General features: G+C 42.3%; 1 protein-coding gene across 1 annotated transcript in view; it reads left to right on the top strand.

Annotated features, from left to right (window-relative positions):
• The first annotated feature begins 884 nt into the window (after positions 1-884).
• Positions 885-18,180, top strand: part of LOC106607356 (BAI1-associated protein 3) — a 42,731-nt gene continuing 25,435 nt past the window's right edge. The window contains exons 1-2 of the mRNA XM_045720526.2: positions 885-1,098; positions 8,798-8,950. Of these exons, the coding sequence (XP_045576482.1) occupies positions 8,805-8,950 (146 nt within the window). The 5' untranslated portion in view covers positions 885-1,098; positions 8,798-8,804. The remainder of the gene's footprint in view (positions 1,099-8,797; positions 8,951-18,180) is intronic.

Here is an 18,180-nt window from a genome sequence, read left to right as displayed (position 1 = left end):
CTCTTCTCAGTAGTCTAAGTACAAGGAGCAACCTTGAGAAATGTCAAGCCTGTAAGTTAATCACCATGTTAGACCTTAATACAAATACCATAGATGTCTATTTGGCATCTTCACTCAGTTGAGGTACACACTTATTTGAATATCATGAGTTTTGTAAGCTTTTACCAGAATTTGTATATTTTGGATCTGGTTGGGAGGCAGACAGTTCCACCTCAATACCTGTTGTCATGTTATAGCCTATTATTTAGAATGTCCATCATTCACAGAAGGGATCATCAACTATATTAAGTCGTGGTTCGATTTGTTTCTTGAGCGGATGGTCAGGGGGCCGGAACATAATTATAAATAATTTGTAGACCGCAAATTGACCCCAAGAAGCCCAACAGATACAATATTTGACTAAAACAATCATTTCAAACCTTGCTTACATCTGTGTACAGTTACATGTTTCTCTGTATTATGCGTGGGAATACTTGGGAACAGATTTCCAAAATTTAAATCACTTGGAGTTGGTTTCATGGTGTTTTACTGTCTTTTATGTCTAATAATAAAACCACTTGCAGGCCAAATCTGGCCCGTTTACAGGTTGACTTGATAATGTTTGACTTCAGGTAAGTATTCCATCTACTGTTCCCTGTACCAAATAAACAATAACCTGTTGTGTTAATGCTGGTGTAGTTGGCTGAACAAAAATATCCTTTATTATTGTATAATTTTGAAGCTATAGCAGATGATTATGACAGTAGACACAGGTAGAGCTAGCTAAATGTGACAGGTGGATCTACCCTCTTCCTCACAGTGTATTTCTTACATCCCTCCGCAACAGCCCGAGGCGGCGAAAGTGTGCCTTCACTTCCTGTGACTATATATGGAGACCACCGGTATAGCATGAGTGAAGAAGAAAACGGCTCCGGGAAAAAATGAGAGCGTTTGTCTGTGATCAAATAAAATAAATTAACGTTTATTGCGGCCGATGACTATCTCCTATCTTAAAGAGACAAGCACGTATTTTCCGTCGATTTTGTTGTGCCAAAACAGGAACTCAGAGACGCAAGCAAAAACATACGCACATCGCAACTGTGAATGAGAAAGCTACAGGTGAGCATTATTTTTCATTATCTACAGCATTTCAACTTTATTTAGTTGCACGTATACCTTCTCTATTCCATGTCTGTTTTAAAGATGAAAAGAGCACTTTGCATTATTCTGTTTCAATATGTGAACATTTTGGAGGGGACATTTCATTCATACCTGTTGATTTTAATTGTAACCAACTTGCGTGCATAATCAACGAATATTTTAATAAGTTGACAGATACATATTTTATGCCACGGTAAATCTTATGTGTATGAATGTCGTTTTGTTATCTTTTTGTTAGCTGCTAGTTTATTATTCTAAGAAAAAGTTGTTTATCCATCCCCTCAGAATCCAGTAATATTAATTTCGGTTTTAAAATGAAATCCTAGTTATACATGATGCTTTTGGTTGATCTGTTGGTTGATTATTGACCAGAAAAAAAGTACGAACAGGTGATTTCATTTCCTCAACAAGATGTTGGGTAATGGTACGCACAAATATATTATTCAGTCATTTATTTGTAGGCTATAATTAGTCGACTATCTTTCAGAGGATCTTGTGTTCTCTAACATGCACTCTGCATGTGATCTTTCAAAGGATTTCATCCTATTGTTCCATCTTAGTTGTTCATGTCACTGATACGTTTAGAAAAGCTGCAACCTGTTCCCTGCATTGGTCAAGGCAACCCAACCTTGCTGAACTGAAACTCTTATTTGGCATGTAGAAATAATTTAAGAAACAGACAGGCAGAGATGCACACACCTTTTTTTAAATACACAAGTATGTATATCAATTATTATTTTCACTTAAAGGCTAGATGTGTGAATTGATAATAACTGCATAGTTACACTTCTAGTGCTCTCAACAAATCTCCATTACTGTACAATCAGAATCCTTTGTAGAGCATACTTTTCCCCAATCATCCAGTCCTGCTAAATTGTCATGAAGCATAGTTTTCTGCATGAGGGATGTATTCGCCAAGAGAACCTTTCTTATGTATATATCATGCAGTTGTCTTGGAAACTGACTAACCTGATGTAGGGTTGGTTGATGTGTTCGTTATAGCAATCACTCCTGGTAACCTCCCTTTTAACTTTTAACAATACTTCTGAAAGTACCGATGGTCTCTCTCCAATTATTGTGCGATATTGGCCCTCATTTGTGAATTTCAATGAAGAGGGTTGATGCATAATCAGTCTGGTCTTTGTGGCAATATGCTCTGCGCTCAGAGGATTTGCATGTACCAGAGAGGTGAACGACTGTTATGCAGATTGCAGGAATATGATTTCCTTTTTTAATGAAGCTCTTTAGAGGTAAACAAAAACAAGCGGGGTCCTAAGTGTTCACTTAGAAGGAGCTCGTTAAGTATCTTAAGGAGACAAATAACTCAGACAGGTGTTGTTGTATTTCCACTGCACCTAGAAAGTAATCACTTAGAGTTGTAATAATGAATTACATTTCATCATCATGTACCCAGTGGATGCATTCAGTGAAGAAAATATTATTTCCTCCACTGAATTTTGCCTATCCTACATGAGTAACCTCATAGCCTGTAATTAATCCTGCATCATATTACACTAATCAAAATAATTTAACAAAATGTGCCTCTGGACACACATCGTAATGTCCCAGAAGACAGAAAACGCTGAATCCGATTTTCTTTGACCATTTTGTTTCACATAATTCTTAGAAGTCCCCCTTGAGTTCTCTTGAGAAAATAGGTCTCTCAATCTTAAACAAAGAGAACAATTACAGTATAGTCATCTTCTGTCTGCACAGTGCATTTTCAGTGCTGTATTGAGAGTAACATTAGCACACAGTTTGAAAGTGTTGTTATTTTTGGGTTATGCCTAATGTATTGTAACACGTGATTGTTTGATTGCTTGGTTCTGTAACGGTCACTTCAGTTTGAGATATGAAAAACACGGTTGATTAGAAATCGCTGTTGCGGAGATGTTATTCTAAACACAACAGTCACTTGAATGGTTGTTCCCACATCTATGGTTACATCTATGGCTATAAAGAAATTCCATTCTCTTATTGATTGACAGTTTAAATCTGTCTGTGTGGTACAGTTTCTTCCCTCAGAGCTTTGAGAAAGCCTCCTGCTGCAGGTTAGAGGCTACTTGATTCTAGAGTCTAGCCCTATGAGTCACTCTCTCAGCACTACTGGTGCTATAAAAACACTGGCTAACCCTGTCTATTCCCCGCACCGCTCTCTCTCTCCTTAAACATCCAAAGAGCAACTTGTGAAAAGGTTGAGTGAGAGAGTAACTTCATTTTGATGTGTCCGTATGTCAATTTGGCCCTTATAGTAGGCCTACTTATGACTATGATTCTAAGGATCCAGGCCGTATTATGTTGGTTGAAGGGTTCCCTGGTCCTTTTTTCTAAAGAGAGACGAACACGCCGTGAATCATTCATTTGTCACTTCACACAGGATCATGGTTTTGTAAAGGATCGAGCTCATAAGCATTTACCCTCACCATCATGCAACCTTTCATATAATATAGTATATCCTGTCATAGTCACCATGGTTGATATTGTGTTGTGTTTGAGGTTGTGTTTGTATTGAGAGTTGAGTTGAGTAGAATAGAGAGGAGACCTTCCTTATCTACATAACATAACCAGTCGGTATTGTTTTACATATCATGTAATGCATTGCATGTACCCAGTGTATTCAGAGAATAGTCATAAAAGTGAATTGTCATTGAATAGAGAATTGTTGCTCCCTGCAGTATGCCCTTGTTCATGTGGCTCTCTAAGTAGTTTCTGCTGTGTTGCCAGGTTGTGGCTTTGTATAGCCTAACTATAACAGAAAGCCTTTACCCAGGCTGTAAAACAGCTCCTAGACTCTTTCCCACCAACACTGACAAATATTCACTGCCTATCGATCTCAGATGCAAAGTGTCAGTCTTATGTCAATCCTGAATTGAGCGCCCGCTGATCACCCTAACAGATTGGCTCATTGGCGTTGCAGGGGCTGCTGAGAATAAGCTGCTACCGTGGAACCTCTGATTGTCATCCGGTGGTTCTTCCAAAGCCTGGAGGGGATCAGAGCCCTTATCTATCTAGACATGCACACAGATCCCAATGATACTGTTGCTATGTCTCCCCATTCCATGTGAGGAATTTTCTCTCCATGTTCAACAAGAGCCGTAAAGGCTTGATGTGGAGCTCCCAGCCCAACACGTTCTGTCTGCCATGTCACAATGCCCAGGACTCTAGTATAGCTGTTATGTTTGTGTTGGACATAAGTGAGCCCTTGTCAAATCAATAAGGTCCTTTCCTCCCTGATTATCTGTAGATGAGCCATTCACACAGGTTTCAGTCTGTGGGCCTGAGTGACCACTTGTTTGGCCCACACACAAAGGATTCATAAATCAAATAGATAGTTGTTAATTGGGTTTGTTCCATAATGATGTTGTTTTTGTGTGTCTTTGAATGTAATTACATTTTGACAAAGCGGAAGGTCAACATGTGGATATCTTTATTTAATTATCATTTTGCAGAATGTCCATTTGATTGCCAGTCGTTAATGAAAAAGATTCTTGACATTTCAGTGGTTTGTATAGCAACCTGAACATATATAACATAATAAATAATATAAAGAATGACTTCCAGTGTATGTCCCAAAACCACAATAATATTGAGAAATGACAACTGTGGAAAATACAATTGGATAAGAGAAAGAAAAAACACACACACACACACACACACACACACACACACACACAGTAGGCCGTATACAGTACAGTCCATGCACATAATCAAGTAGATCTCCCATAGGACCAACGAGATCATTTAAACAATCTGTATTCCGAGGGACTGGGAGGACCGTCACCAAACATGGCTAAATAGAGAACACTTGGGGACTAATTGATAACAATGGCATTCAAATGACATTTTCTAAAAATGCCTGCCCTCTATTTTGAAGATGATATCATGGCAGAATCTGTTCACTCAAGCCTGAAGAAAAGAGATCAAGAAAGCTTGCTGTGAGACTCCAGGGTCCCACTGATGGATACACTTTACAGCAGCAGTCTAGGCTGGCTGATGTCATTTGATAGATACCAGTAGGTTAACCAATCTATAAGGATGATAATGACATCAGCGGCAGGATGAGTCCCCGGCGACAGAATGGGAGATTTTTTTATAGATATGAGTCATAAATCCATTTTTATCTCCATCACAATTAGCTTTGGAAAGAAGCGTGTCATTCTGGCTCCCTGGGAGTCTGATGATGGGGCATTTGCAGTCCTTTAGCCTCCCTGAATATGGAGCTGAGGAGATGAGAATCCAGCTGGGATCGGGACCCACTTTTGCCTCATTGGTGCTGTGGTGTGTTAAGCTAGCCTGGCCAGGGGAAGACTGATATAATAACATCAAGTGATTATTTATGCAGCCTGCCTCGGTAGAATTCTGTCTACCTGGATTTACCAACCCCTTTCTCTCCCTCCACCGTTACCATAGAGACCCCTCCATCCCCTAACAGCAAGGAGCCTTTCGCTGCCGGGGCTCGCTGGCTTCTCACAGGAGAAATACAGTGTTGAGCAACGCCGTCAGTCCCTGTTAAGGTTTGGGCACCTGTGATATATGTGTGTGTGAGAGAGTGAGAGAGAGAGAGACAAAGAGATATTCACTTGGCTGTGAGTGTTTCCTTGGCACGTTGACCCGTTTTTGTCACTGGGACTTGATGACTGAGACAGCGTGACATCCAGTTGGGAGGCCAGCCACGTCTAATTGAAATAAGCTGCTCACCTGGAAGAAGGCTTCTCCCTGACTGTGATGCTTTGCTAACTATCACCAGTCAGAGCTGCAAGTGTATACCTAACAGTCAGGTATTGGATCTGAGACACAAGCAGGTATCTGGTGTTAGTAGTCTGCTCGGTTAAAACAGCATCAGGTGTCTATGACCTTGGGGAAACATGAAACGATGCACACAATTGACCAATATATGAACAAATCTCTCTCACAAAAGCCTCCCCTGAGAAATGAAAATGTGAAATGAAAACAGTACTTCTTATCATGTGGGTTTAACCATGCTGTCACTGTATAGGAAATAGTGGCATGAGATTCAAACCCACTTCATTCATAGGCAGTAACTCTTTTGACCCATATCCAAGGGACACTGCAATCCAGAACCTTCCTCACTGGTGGCAACATAGACATATGAATACCTACATCGATGATACTATTGGCATTCTAACTAAAAGTACGAGGCAAGCGCACTATCTGCCTCGACCAGTTACATTGAGTTAATTCCTATTACAAATATATTGTCTAGCTAGCTGTTATTTAATGTGTCACTTTCACTGTTTTAAAAGAAGGCAGAACACAGAGCTGCCAGTCTGTCTCTCTTCCTGTTCCCTCAGAGATGTGACAAAAGAAAGACATTTGCTGTCAGCTGATGAAAAGAGTGTATATCAGTCCCCTGAAAAAACTTTGCCGTCAATCAAACCCTCTCTCTTGCATCCATGTCATTTCTTGTCTTTTAGTGCCTTTTAGTTTTTTCTCTACCTCAGTATTGTACTGTTACTGCGTCTACTGGTGTCAGCCACCATACAAGCTGGCAGAGGCTGGAGAGTGACTCATACTCAGAGGTGGAACCTAACGATGGCCTTGTTCTTTAGAAATCTCATATCGTATCACAGTTTTACAGTGGATTTAAAATGTCTACACACCCCTGTTAAAATGCCAGGTTTTTGTGATGTAAAATAATGAGACAAAGATAAATCATGTCAGAACTTTTTCCACCTTTAATGTGACCTACAACGTGAACAATTCAATTGAAAAACAAACTGAAATCTTTGAGGGGGAAAAATAAAAAACTAACAATAACCTGGTTGCCTAAGTGTGCACACCTTTAAACTAATACTTTGTTGAAGCACCTTTTGATTTTATTACAGCACTCGGTCTTTTTGGGTAGGAGTCTATTAGCATGGCACATCTTGATGTGCAATATTTGCCCACTCTTCTTTGCAAAAGCGCTCCAAATCTGTCAGATTGCGAGGACATCTCCTGTGCACAGTCCTCTTCAGATCACCCCAGAGATGTTCAATTGGATTCAGGTCTGAGCCATTCCAAAACGTTAATCTTCTTCTGGTGAAGCCATGCTTTCGTGGATTTGGATGTGTGCTTTGGGTTGTTGTCGTGCTGAAAGGTGAACTTCCTCTTCATCTTTCTAACGGACGCCTGAAGGTTTTGTGCGAAAATTGCCTGGTATTTGGAACTGTTCATAATTCCCTCCACCCTGACTAAGGCCCCAGTTCCAGCAGAAGAAAAACAGCCCCAAAGCATGATGCTGCCACCACAATGCTACATTGTGGGTATGGTGTTCTTTGGGTGATGTGCAGTGTTGTTTTTGCGCCAAACATACCTTTTGGAATTATGGCCAAAAAGTTCAACCTTGGTTTCATCAGACCATAACACATTTTCCCACATGCTTTTGCGGGACTTGATGTTTGTTTTTGCAAACTTTAGCCGGGCTTGGATGTTTTTCATTGTAAGAAAAGGCTTCCGTCTTGCCACCCTACCCCATAGCCCATTCATATGAAGAATACGGGAGATTGTTGTCACATGTAGCACACAGCTAGTACTTGCCAGAAATTCCTGCAGTTCCTTTAATGTTGCTGTAGGCCTCTTGGAAGCCTCCCTGACCAGTTTTCTCGTCTTTTCATACATTTTGGAGGGACGTCCAGTTCTTGGTAATGTCTCTGTGGTGCCATATTTTCTCCACTTGATGATGACTGTCTTCACTGTGTTCCATGGTATATGTAATGCTTTGGAAATTCTTTTGTACCCTTCTCCTGACTGACATCTTTCAACAATGAGATCCCTCTGATGCTTTGGAAGCTCTCTGCGTACCATGGCTTTTGCTCTGAGATGCAACTAAGAAAATGGCAGGAAAATCCTACTAGAACAGCTGAACTTTATTTGTGATTAATTAGAGTCACTTTAAATGATGGCAGGTGTGTAATGACTTCTATTTAACATGACTTTGAATGTGATTGGTTAATTCTGAACACAGCCACATCCCCAGTTATAAGAGGGTGTGCACACTTATGCAACCAGGTTATTGTAAGGTTTTTCTTTTTCTTTTTTCCCCCTCGAAGATTTCAGTTTGTTTTTCAATTGAATTGTTCACATTATAGGTCACATTAACAGTAGAAAAAGTTCTGACATGATTTATCCTGGCATTTTAACAGGGGTGTGTAGACTTTTTATATCCACTGTAGGACCCTTAAGAACAAAGTCAGGGATGAATCTGTGGTGATGATACTTCTATCTTAGCAGCACTTCTCTCTGCTACAGTAGACGGGGGTCGGTGGAGGAGGATTTGAGAGAGCATTGCTTTAATAAGAGTTATTGCAGGTAGGCGTGTCACACCAGTGGCCAACCAGCAAGTCTATGATGAAATCACCCAGCATACGATATCAGTCAGCCTTGGACAGAAATAGCACGTACCTTCTGCCATGGGTTGAGTATAATTGAGTTAAGAGGGTGTGATTACTGTGATTAGCCCTGTGTTTATGTAGCCAAAGGGAAGCTCCTCAAGTGGATATAACACTGTGGTAGATACTGTATATCCAACTATAGTTCAAATAAACACTGGGATATACAATTACAAGGATTTTCAGACATTTATTGAACATTGTTGTACAACCTGACACTTGTTTTAGGTTCATGTTCATGTGAATTATTCTCCTTGTGACCCCAGGTAGTGAATGAGCATGACGACGTTGCTGGACCTGAAGAGCAGTGTTCTGAGGCAGGTGCAGAGGAGCCAGTCTCTGAGGGGGAGGAGGGAGCCAGCAGCCTCAGCAGCCAGCAGCGTCCCCGTCACACACTGCCCTGACCAGTTACCTCACGGGTGAGTCTCACACACTGCCCTGACCAGTTACCTCACGGGTGAGTCTCACACACTGCCCTGACCAGTTACCTCACAGGTGAGTCTCACACACTGCCCTGACCAGTTACCTCACGGGTGAGTCTCACACACTGCCCTGACCAGTTACCTCACGGGTGAGTCTCACACACTGCCCTGACCAACTATCTCAGGGGTGAGTCTCACACACTGCCCTGACCAGTTACCTCACGGGTGAGTCTCACATACTGCCCTGACCAGTTACCTCACGGGTGAGTCTCACACACTGCCCTGACCAACTATCTCAGGGGTGAGTCACACTCTGCCCTGACCAGCTACCTCACGGGTGAGGCTCAGTGGCACACAGAATCAACAGAAGTTATAATCGCACACTTGCATGTTAACACAGATATTCACTCACACACTCACTCACTCAGGTAATAATAATAATTTAGCACTTTTCATTACAACATAGAATCTCAAAGCTCTTGCAAAGAAACTAGTTATAAAAAATGGAAAGCGAAAGCTGTCTCTTGTCAGCCTTATAGGCAGTTTGAAAAGGCAGTCAGTCTCTGGTGTAGCTTGAGTGGAGAGAGGGGTATTGATGGTTAGCCAGGGAGCAAGTCAGTCTGACAGATACAGCTACACACACACAAACATTCAGACTGGATGAAGGAAAGGTTCCTCTGTTTCTGAGAAGAAGGCCTAGTCTGGTGCTGGGGACTATAAATATTCTGGACAAACCCAATATGTTTAATGTGTCCCTCTCCTCTACTCCAGAGATGGGACCTGTTTCTAAAATGCCTCGATCAGGCAGGTCTTCCCCAAGGAGACATCAAACATCCCAAAATACCACCAGCTACATGCACAGTCAGACACTCAGTGAATTGGGAACATTGTTTTTAGGGGGGAACGACACTTAGAAATAATTAAATGGTCTATCATTTATCTTTAATATATAACTCTAGAACTTTTCAGAACTTTTATCGGAAAAGAACGAACCAAATGAATCCAATACGTGTCAACAGAATTTTCTTATGTTATTGATTAACACATTTATTTGATTGATTAACCCCAAACTGAGATGGTTGTGATGAGCTGTCATCCTAAGAATATTGGCAGATGAATTGTTTGCAGAAGAATTGACAGGCGCAGGTGAATAAATCAATTGTTTTTCCATTCATCCTTTGGAGCGAGTCTTCTGTTTTGATTCCTCTTCAGCTGAATGTCAAAGCCATAAGTAATGGGCATGTGAACCTTGAGGTTTCTATAGCAACCCAACAACGTCTGTTTGTTACAGCCTGCTCCTAAAATATGAACAGCTAGATTGTTAATGACGGCGCCTATTTTATTTGCGAGGTAGAAAAGCACCTGTGATGCTCTGAGCAGAACCTTTTGTAATTATTACTTTGATCTGTTGAATTATTAAACACTGGCTCTTTAAAAGACTTGAGGCGCTACAGCGACCCAACCCTATTGATACACAGGGTAGATTGGGGTGGGTTGTCTCAGGGGTGAGTTGTCTCAGGGGTGGGTTGTCTCAGGGGTGGGTTGTCTCAGGGGTTGGTTGTCTCAGGGGTGGGTTGTCTCAGGGGTGGGTTGTCTCAGGGGTGGGTTGTCTCAGGGGTGAATTGTCTCAGGGGTGAGTTGTCTCAGGGGTGGGTTGTCTCTGGGGTGAGTTGTCTCAGGGGTGAGTTGTCTCAGGGGTGAGTTGTCTCAGGGGTGAGTTGTCTCAGGGGTGGGTTGTCTCAGGGGTGGGTTATCTCATAGGTTGGTTGTATCATAGGTTGGTTGTATCGTGAGTTGGTTGTCACAGTGTTAATTACTCCCAATTTAAATGGCTAATTACTCCCAATCTAATATCTTTAAGAGTAACGTGTGAATTGTATAAAATAACTCATCCACCTGGTCAATTTATGTCAGCATAAGGAAACATTAAGGTGAGGGGAATTCATGTGTTTTTCATAGGTAAAATCAAAACGTATATATATTGGTGCTTTCTTTGTAAAGGTTTCTAGGTCAAGCCATGTGGTAACTAGCATCTTAAATCGTTTTTACATGTAAGAGTCTATCTGGGAAGAACACCTTTTTATATCCTGGCGCTGTTGAGTGGAACAAGCTACCACAGCAACTCAAAGCCATGTCGACCATAACGTCATTCGACCAATAGAAAACATGATGTCTGTATGCAATGTTCTAGGCTATGACATTGTCATTCTGTCTTTTGTTTTGTTATGTGTTATATGTGTTATATGCCTAGTAGCCTAAGCCTACTATGTCTGTTTGTAAATGTTTGAACCATTTATTTAAGAGGACCACAATGGAAAAATGTTTTCAAACATTTTTGTGTCATCCTTGAAGATAGATAGTGCACCTACCTACCTACCTACCTACCTACCTACCTACCTACCTACCTACCTACCTACCTACCTACCTACCTACCTACCTACCCCGTGCATTCGGAAAGTATTCAGACCCCTTGACTTTTTTCACATTTTGTTACGTTACAGCCTTATTCTAAAATTGATTAAATTACATGTATTCCTCATCAATCTACACACAATACCCCATAATGACAAAGCAAAACCAGGTGCATCCTGTTTCCATTGATCATCCTTAAGATGTTTCTGCAACTTCATTGAAGTCCACCAATTGATTGGGCATGATTTGGAAAGGCACACACCTGTCTATATAAGGTCCCACAGTTGACAGTGCATGTCAGAGCAAAAACCAAGCCCTGAGGTCGAAGGAATTGTCCGTAGAGGTCCGAGACAGGATTATGTCGAGGCACAGATCTGGGGAAAGGTACCAAAAAATGACTGCCGGTTTGAAGGTTCCCAAGAACAAAGCGGCCTCCATCATTCTTAAATGGAAGAAGTTTGGAACTATCGAGACTCTTCCTAGAGCTGGCCATCCGGCCCAAACTGAGCAATCGGGGGAGAAAGGCCTTTGTCAGGGAGGTGACCAAGAACCCGATGGTCACTCTGACAGAGCTCTAGAATTCCTCTGTGGAGATGTGAGAACCTTCCAGAAGGATAACCATCTCTGCAGCACTCCACCAATCAGGCCTTTATGGTATAGTGGTCAGACTGAAGCCACTCCTCAGTAAAAGGCACATGACAGCCCGCTTGGAGTTTGCCAAAAGGCACCTAAAGACTCTCAGACCATGAGAAACAAGATTCTCTGATCTGATGAAACAAAGATTGAACTCTTTGACCTGAATGCCAAGCATCACGTCTGTAGGAAACATGGCACCATCCCTACGGTGAAGCATGGTGGTGGCATCATCATGCTGTGGGGATGTTTTTCAGCGGCACGGTCTGGGAGGCTAGTCAGGATCGAGGGAAAGATAAATGGAGCAAAGTACAGAGAGATCCTTGATGAAAACCTGCTCCAGAGAGCTCAGGACCTCAGACTGGGGCGAGGGTTCACCTTCCAACAGGACAACAACCCTGAGCACACAGCCAAGACAACGCAGAAGTGGCTTTGGGACAAGTCTCTGAATGTCCTTGAGTGGCCCATCCAGAGCCCATGTAAATATACTAGTCTTTTGTCAAGGGCACTACAATCACTAGTATACAGTCACTAGTAGGTGTTGCAATATTGAAAGTGTCTTCATATAATCTTAGTAAAGTATGATATTTCAGTTTTTAAATGTTTTTATAAATTAGCAACAATTTCTAAAAACCTGTTTTTGCTTTGTCATTATTGGGTATTGTGTATAGATTGATGCGGGGGGGAAAAACAATGTAATCATTTTTAGAATAAAGCTGTTACGTAACAAAATGTGAAAGTCTGTCTGTCTGATTTACATGGGGGGAAGGGGGTTGTCACTATCAACTCCATTATAATACATCCCAAGCTCTTTTGTGCTTTTTTTGTTGTTGTGCTTTTAGCTTCCTTCATTGCCTCTTTCACAAATATATTTTCTGTCACACACGCACACATGCATGTGCAAACACACGCATACATTTACTTAAAATGTCATATGGTATTCTCACGGCATAAAAAGCTTCATTTTGTTCGGAACATTGTTAATTCAAAGAAAGGCTTTGCTATTTCTAGGACTCGACTCTGTATCCTATATAGCTTCATTTCCTGTTACAAAAGGAATGAGCTAGTAGCGAACAACCGACCTCATACTGTGACATCCAACCCCATGTTGGGGCTGAGTGTGTTTGATGGCTTAACTCCATATTGGAATAAGATTTTTTTTAAAGGCTCCCCATTTCAACCCAAGACATTGTTCTTTCTCCTAATATTGAAACAAGTCTTGTAAAGGCATCTGCATGCTTCCCATCCGAAACGGTTGGGAACAGTGTGTTTATATATATTATGACAACATTTTGTGATGTTTTGTTCATTTGGTCATCTGCACAGGTTTTTTTGGGCTGTTCGTGCACACAAAAATGTCTCTCGAGGCAAGCCGAAGTCGGTAGCCTAAGTCTACGTCCCTTTGTCAGCGATTGGTCAACAGTAGGGATTCTTCGATGAAGTGTTTGTTGTCATTCAACGAGAGACAACTCGTTTTTATGCAAATTGTTTCACTTGAGAAATACTGCACCAAACGTCTTAGATCTAAAATCTCAACAAAAATAAAAAATGTATGACACATTTCATGAGTTATTTTGAGGAAGTGCATACTGGCTATGGCGTCTCAAGATGAACAAACAGTACTATTGCCACTTTTTCAAGTTTTTCAAGCAAAGGTCTTTTAAGGGAGTATGCAAGCACACTCGTTCGGTTCGACCGAGGCATGCTGACACCTTAACAGTACTGATGTTGAGAAATACACACAAGAGTAAAAAATAAGTATGACAATCAACCCGTCTCCCCTTTATCAACCCAGCTATGGGAGATGAATTGGATCAGTATCACATCAATCTGACCCATTGATTTGCACTGAAAATGTGACATTCTCCATCCATCCATCCATCATTTTGTACCTACCTGGACTGCAACGAGAGAGATTATAATTAGACCTGGCCCCTGTGTCACCATGATGGCTCTAAACGATCACTCACTCTATCACCAATCGGAGAGAAGAAGGAGGAGGGAGCGGAAGAGGGAGATGGAGGAAGGAGATAGAGAGAGACTTGTCTTCCTCTGCCAGGCAGGCAGCAACCATGGTCATCGTCTCTCACTGAAGACTGCTAGAGCGAACCCTGAGTGAAGTCTGACTGAGCCGCTGGACACTCATCATTAGGTTGCATGAAAGCCTGTTTGTGTCCATCATTAGCCATAGAGAGGGATAGAGAGAGAGCCGACACCTATGATCCACACTGACGCTCATTAATACCAAGGATGCAAATGGGGCATGGCTAAAGCACCAGTGCCCGGCCCAGTGTAGACGACCCAGTGTGTAAATTACCCAGATGGGCGTCTGACGTAACGTCAGTTCCAGGTCAGAGACAAACACACATGGGGGAAAAGATTATACGCAGTTGTTTCTTCAGTCAGAACTAAATAATCACAATGTAGGTTCTCATCCATGGTTGGAAGGAAGTCATATGTTAGTCGTGAGTAGAGAGACATCACATGTAGGAAGTACTGTAGATCCCCAGTGAGGAAATGTACCCTGAAGAGGAGATTATTAACCAATAGACAGACATTTCCTGAGGGTGATTGTATTTTCTAATGACTATGACTTGCTCTTTTCAAAGTCCTGTCCTCACCTTAAACACGGGCCATAATTATTCAGGCATTACCGAATTATTCCCAGCTCATTGATTTGTAACACCATTAGAGGGATTTGAATGTCTTAATTCATTATCATAAAATTTAAGAATGGAGTAAAGACCAGAACACTCACACCTAGCAAACATTCTCTATGTGGTGTTTTGGGAAATACTTTCTGAAGCTTTGAAACGGCATCCTCATAACCCGTATGATGTCTATTAATATGGGGACACTCCGATCTCTCCTCGTGACCCCCCTGCGTCTCCATGGCCAGGGAGATGGTGGCTTCCCTGATTAGCCCGGACCCTAAAGGTTGACTATCCAGAGCGTGAACCGCGAAAGGTCTAACCACAGGAATAATGGGGATCCCTAAACTAAGGGCTAACGCTCTGTTGATAAAATTCCCAGCTGCGCCTGAATCGACGAGCGCCTTATGCTGGGAATGCGCGCAAAACTCAAGGAAACAACCATCATACTCCCTGGGAAGGGAGAGACGCATCCCACTGGAACTGGATCCGGACGGGACGGGTAGAGGTAACCCCGGTTGCGCTGGTCGAGGCGCTGGAGAGACTTCCTGTCTCTCCCAGCGGTCCATAGTCTGGACAACGCGATCCATCATGGCACCGAGATGATGCAGCATTGCTGAGTGTTCCTGGACGCGCTCCTCGACTCCTCTGACCGGGGTACCTGCTCCTGCTGACCCATGGTGGGTGTGAAATTCAGTCAGGCGTGTGCGTACTTGTGGTGAAGTCAGGTGCAGGAAAGCAGAGAATTGTGAACAGGCGCACACTTTATTTCGGCAGGAGAGCGATACAGACGGACGCAGCTGCGTCAAAAAACCTCCAGCCAACAAGGCAAAGTGTATAACGCGCAAAACAGTCACAAAACATCAAATGTATAACAATACAAACAGGTTTCGTGAAATAACACGGGAGAGTGCGTACAAAAACACGTAACACAAACAATTTCACACAAAGACATGAGGGGGAACAGAGGAATAAATACATGTAGTGTGATTGGGGAATGAAAACCAGGTGTGCAGGGAACAAGACAAAACAAATGGACATATAAGAAATGGAGCGGCGATGGCTAGAAAGCCGGTGACGTCGACTGCCGAACGCCGCCCGAACAAGTAGAGGAGCCGACTTCGGCGGAAGTCACACTATGTAAGATATGTAAGACACTATGTAAGATAAATGTAAGAGAAAACATTTATTTTGTAAACATTTTTTTGTTGTTGTCATGTTTCAGCATATACCCAAACACATGAAGTATTCCTCTATATTCATCTGTATATGTTCGTCTGAGTCTGCATGTCTAGTTGCCTGTTTCATCTCATAATTCACCTTTTAGACAGCAAAACATGAGCAAAGCTTTTGAATAAATATTCAAAATAAAATGGAATATTAATAATAAACTGTATTGGAAGAAGCTGTTTCCTAGCAACATAAAATTGTGTGTGTGTGTGCGTGCTTGTGTGTGTGTGTGTGTGAGAGAGAGAGAGAGCGAGTGAGACAGAGGGAGAGAGAGAGGAGGGAGAGAGAAAGAGATTGACTGACTCACACAGACCCCTATAATTTGTGATTGTGGGTTTTTCTTAATCACAAATCTGCAAAGAGAATCCAGACGTCAGAAAATACAATTACAAAGGTTAAAAGCGAAAGGTGCCGGTGGTACACTAAACATTGAGCCAAAGTCTTGTTTTGGATACATAGTGTTAAATGTTGATAGACTCAAATAACCTATTTAATCACCATATGACTCATGATGTAACCAACCTGGTAACAAAGCAGACAAGCTTGGCATGCCTTCACAAAAATGTCAGGCTAGCTGTCAGATATGAAAGTACCTATTTAATGGGGCTGACATGTTACAAGACTACCATTTTCTAACATAAATAAAATATCTGTACCTTCAATTTTGTCACTGTATTGAAGGAATGTTTTTCATGCACATTAATTAGATGTGTACAGAAATGAGGTATTTTAGCTCTTTGGGGATTCTGTCAAGCTTCCATTGTCAAGACAGACAGACATTCTCATTCCTCTGTCATCCTCGTCCCACACTAAACGTACCATGGCCACAAATAATCAGGGGTGTTACCACCCACTACCTCCTGCTCCCTGGAGACACTGTCTCAGACTCAGACAGGGGCGTGGAATGCAATGCATGGGGAGATCAGTGGGCACTGTGTCGGCTGCCACCAGACTGCCACGCACCCACTGTGATGTGACAGGCAGCGTTAATAAAGGCGCGTGACTGAGAGGGGGCCATGTGGACAGCTCCTCTGTCCTCTCTCTGCATAATGAGACAGGGGGTCTGGGCTAGGAGACAGGTGGGGGACAGGGGGGTGGGGTGGAGGTGTCAGGCCTGTATTGTTGCTCCTGGTGCTCTGCCATACAACTCATTCCAGAACACTCCTCTAGTCTGGGGAGGGAGGAAAAGAGGGGAGGGGGAGAAAGGGAGGGGAAGAAAGGGAGGGGGAGGGGGTATTCCCAAGGTGTTCAGCTGTGCCAGTGAATCCCTCCAACCACGAATGTGCCTCATCACCATGGCGACTGGGGCTATGAAATTAGCAAGTGGCAGGAGTCCAGGAGTTGACCAGCTCAGAGAGAGAAAAAAATCGAATGTATTTTGTATCTTCCCTAGATTAGAATAACGTTCTATGGCAGACATGGTAGGGTGGCTTTGAATCTTTGTTGAGCTTCATATTAAAGGTAGTGCAGTGAGATGATTCTTATTGAATGATTCACCACATAGATGGGCTGCTGTCTCACCTTCTATCCACTGTCTGTTTATACTGGTCTTAGGCTACCATAAGTTCCCAGACACACGCGTTATTTAAGTGATAATGCCAGAGAAGCCGTTATTTGGAGGATGTATTGGCACGGGTGTTGTTAGGCCCGAGACGAAGTCGGGGGCTGGAAAACTGTGCCAATATATCCTCCAACCACCGGCTTCGAGGGCAATATCACGTTTAATTATTTCACCTTTATTTAACCAGGTAGGCAAGTTGAGAACAAGTTCTCATTTACAATTGCAACCTGGCCAATATAAAGCAAAGCAGTTCGAGACATACAACAACACAGAGTTACACATGGAGTAAAACAAACATACAGTCAATAATACATTAGAAAAATAAGTCTATATACAAAGTGAGCAAATGAGGTGAGATAAGGGAGGTAAAGGCAAAAAAAGGCCATGGTGGCGAAGTAAATACAATATAGCAAGTAGAACACTGGAATGGTAGATTTGGTAGATTTGCAGAGGAAGAAAGTGCAAGTAGAAATATAAATAATGGGGTGCAAAGGAGCAAAATAAATAAATAAATACAGTAGGGGAAGAGGTAGTTGTTTGGGCGAAATTATAGATGGGCTATGTACAGGTGCAGTAATCTGTGAGCTGCTCTGACAGCTGGTGCTTAAAGCTAGTGAGGGAGATAAGTGTTTCCAGTTTCAGAGATTTTTGTAGTTCGTTCCAGTCATTGGCAGCAGAGAACTGGAAGGAGAGGCGGCCGAAGGAGGAATTGGCTTTGGGGGTGACCAGAGAGGTATACC

The sequence above is a fragment of the Salmo salar genome, chromosome 06, assembly GCF_965601325.2.
Source record: "Salmo salar chromosome 06, fSalSal1, whole genome shotgun sequence".
In the NCBI taxonomy this organism is placed as follows: Eukaryota; Metazoa; Chordata; class Actinopteri; order Salmoniformes; family Salmonidae; genus Salmo; species Salmo salar.
The sequence above is the reverse complement of the archived record's forward strand: the minus strand, read 5'-3'. Positions and strand labels throughout refer to the sequence as shown.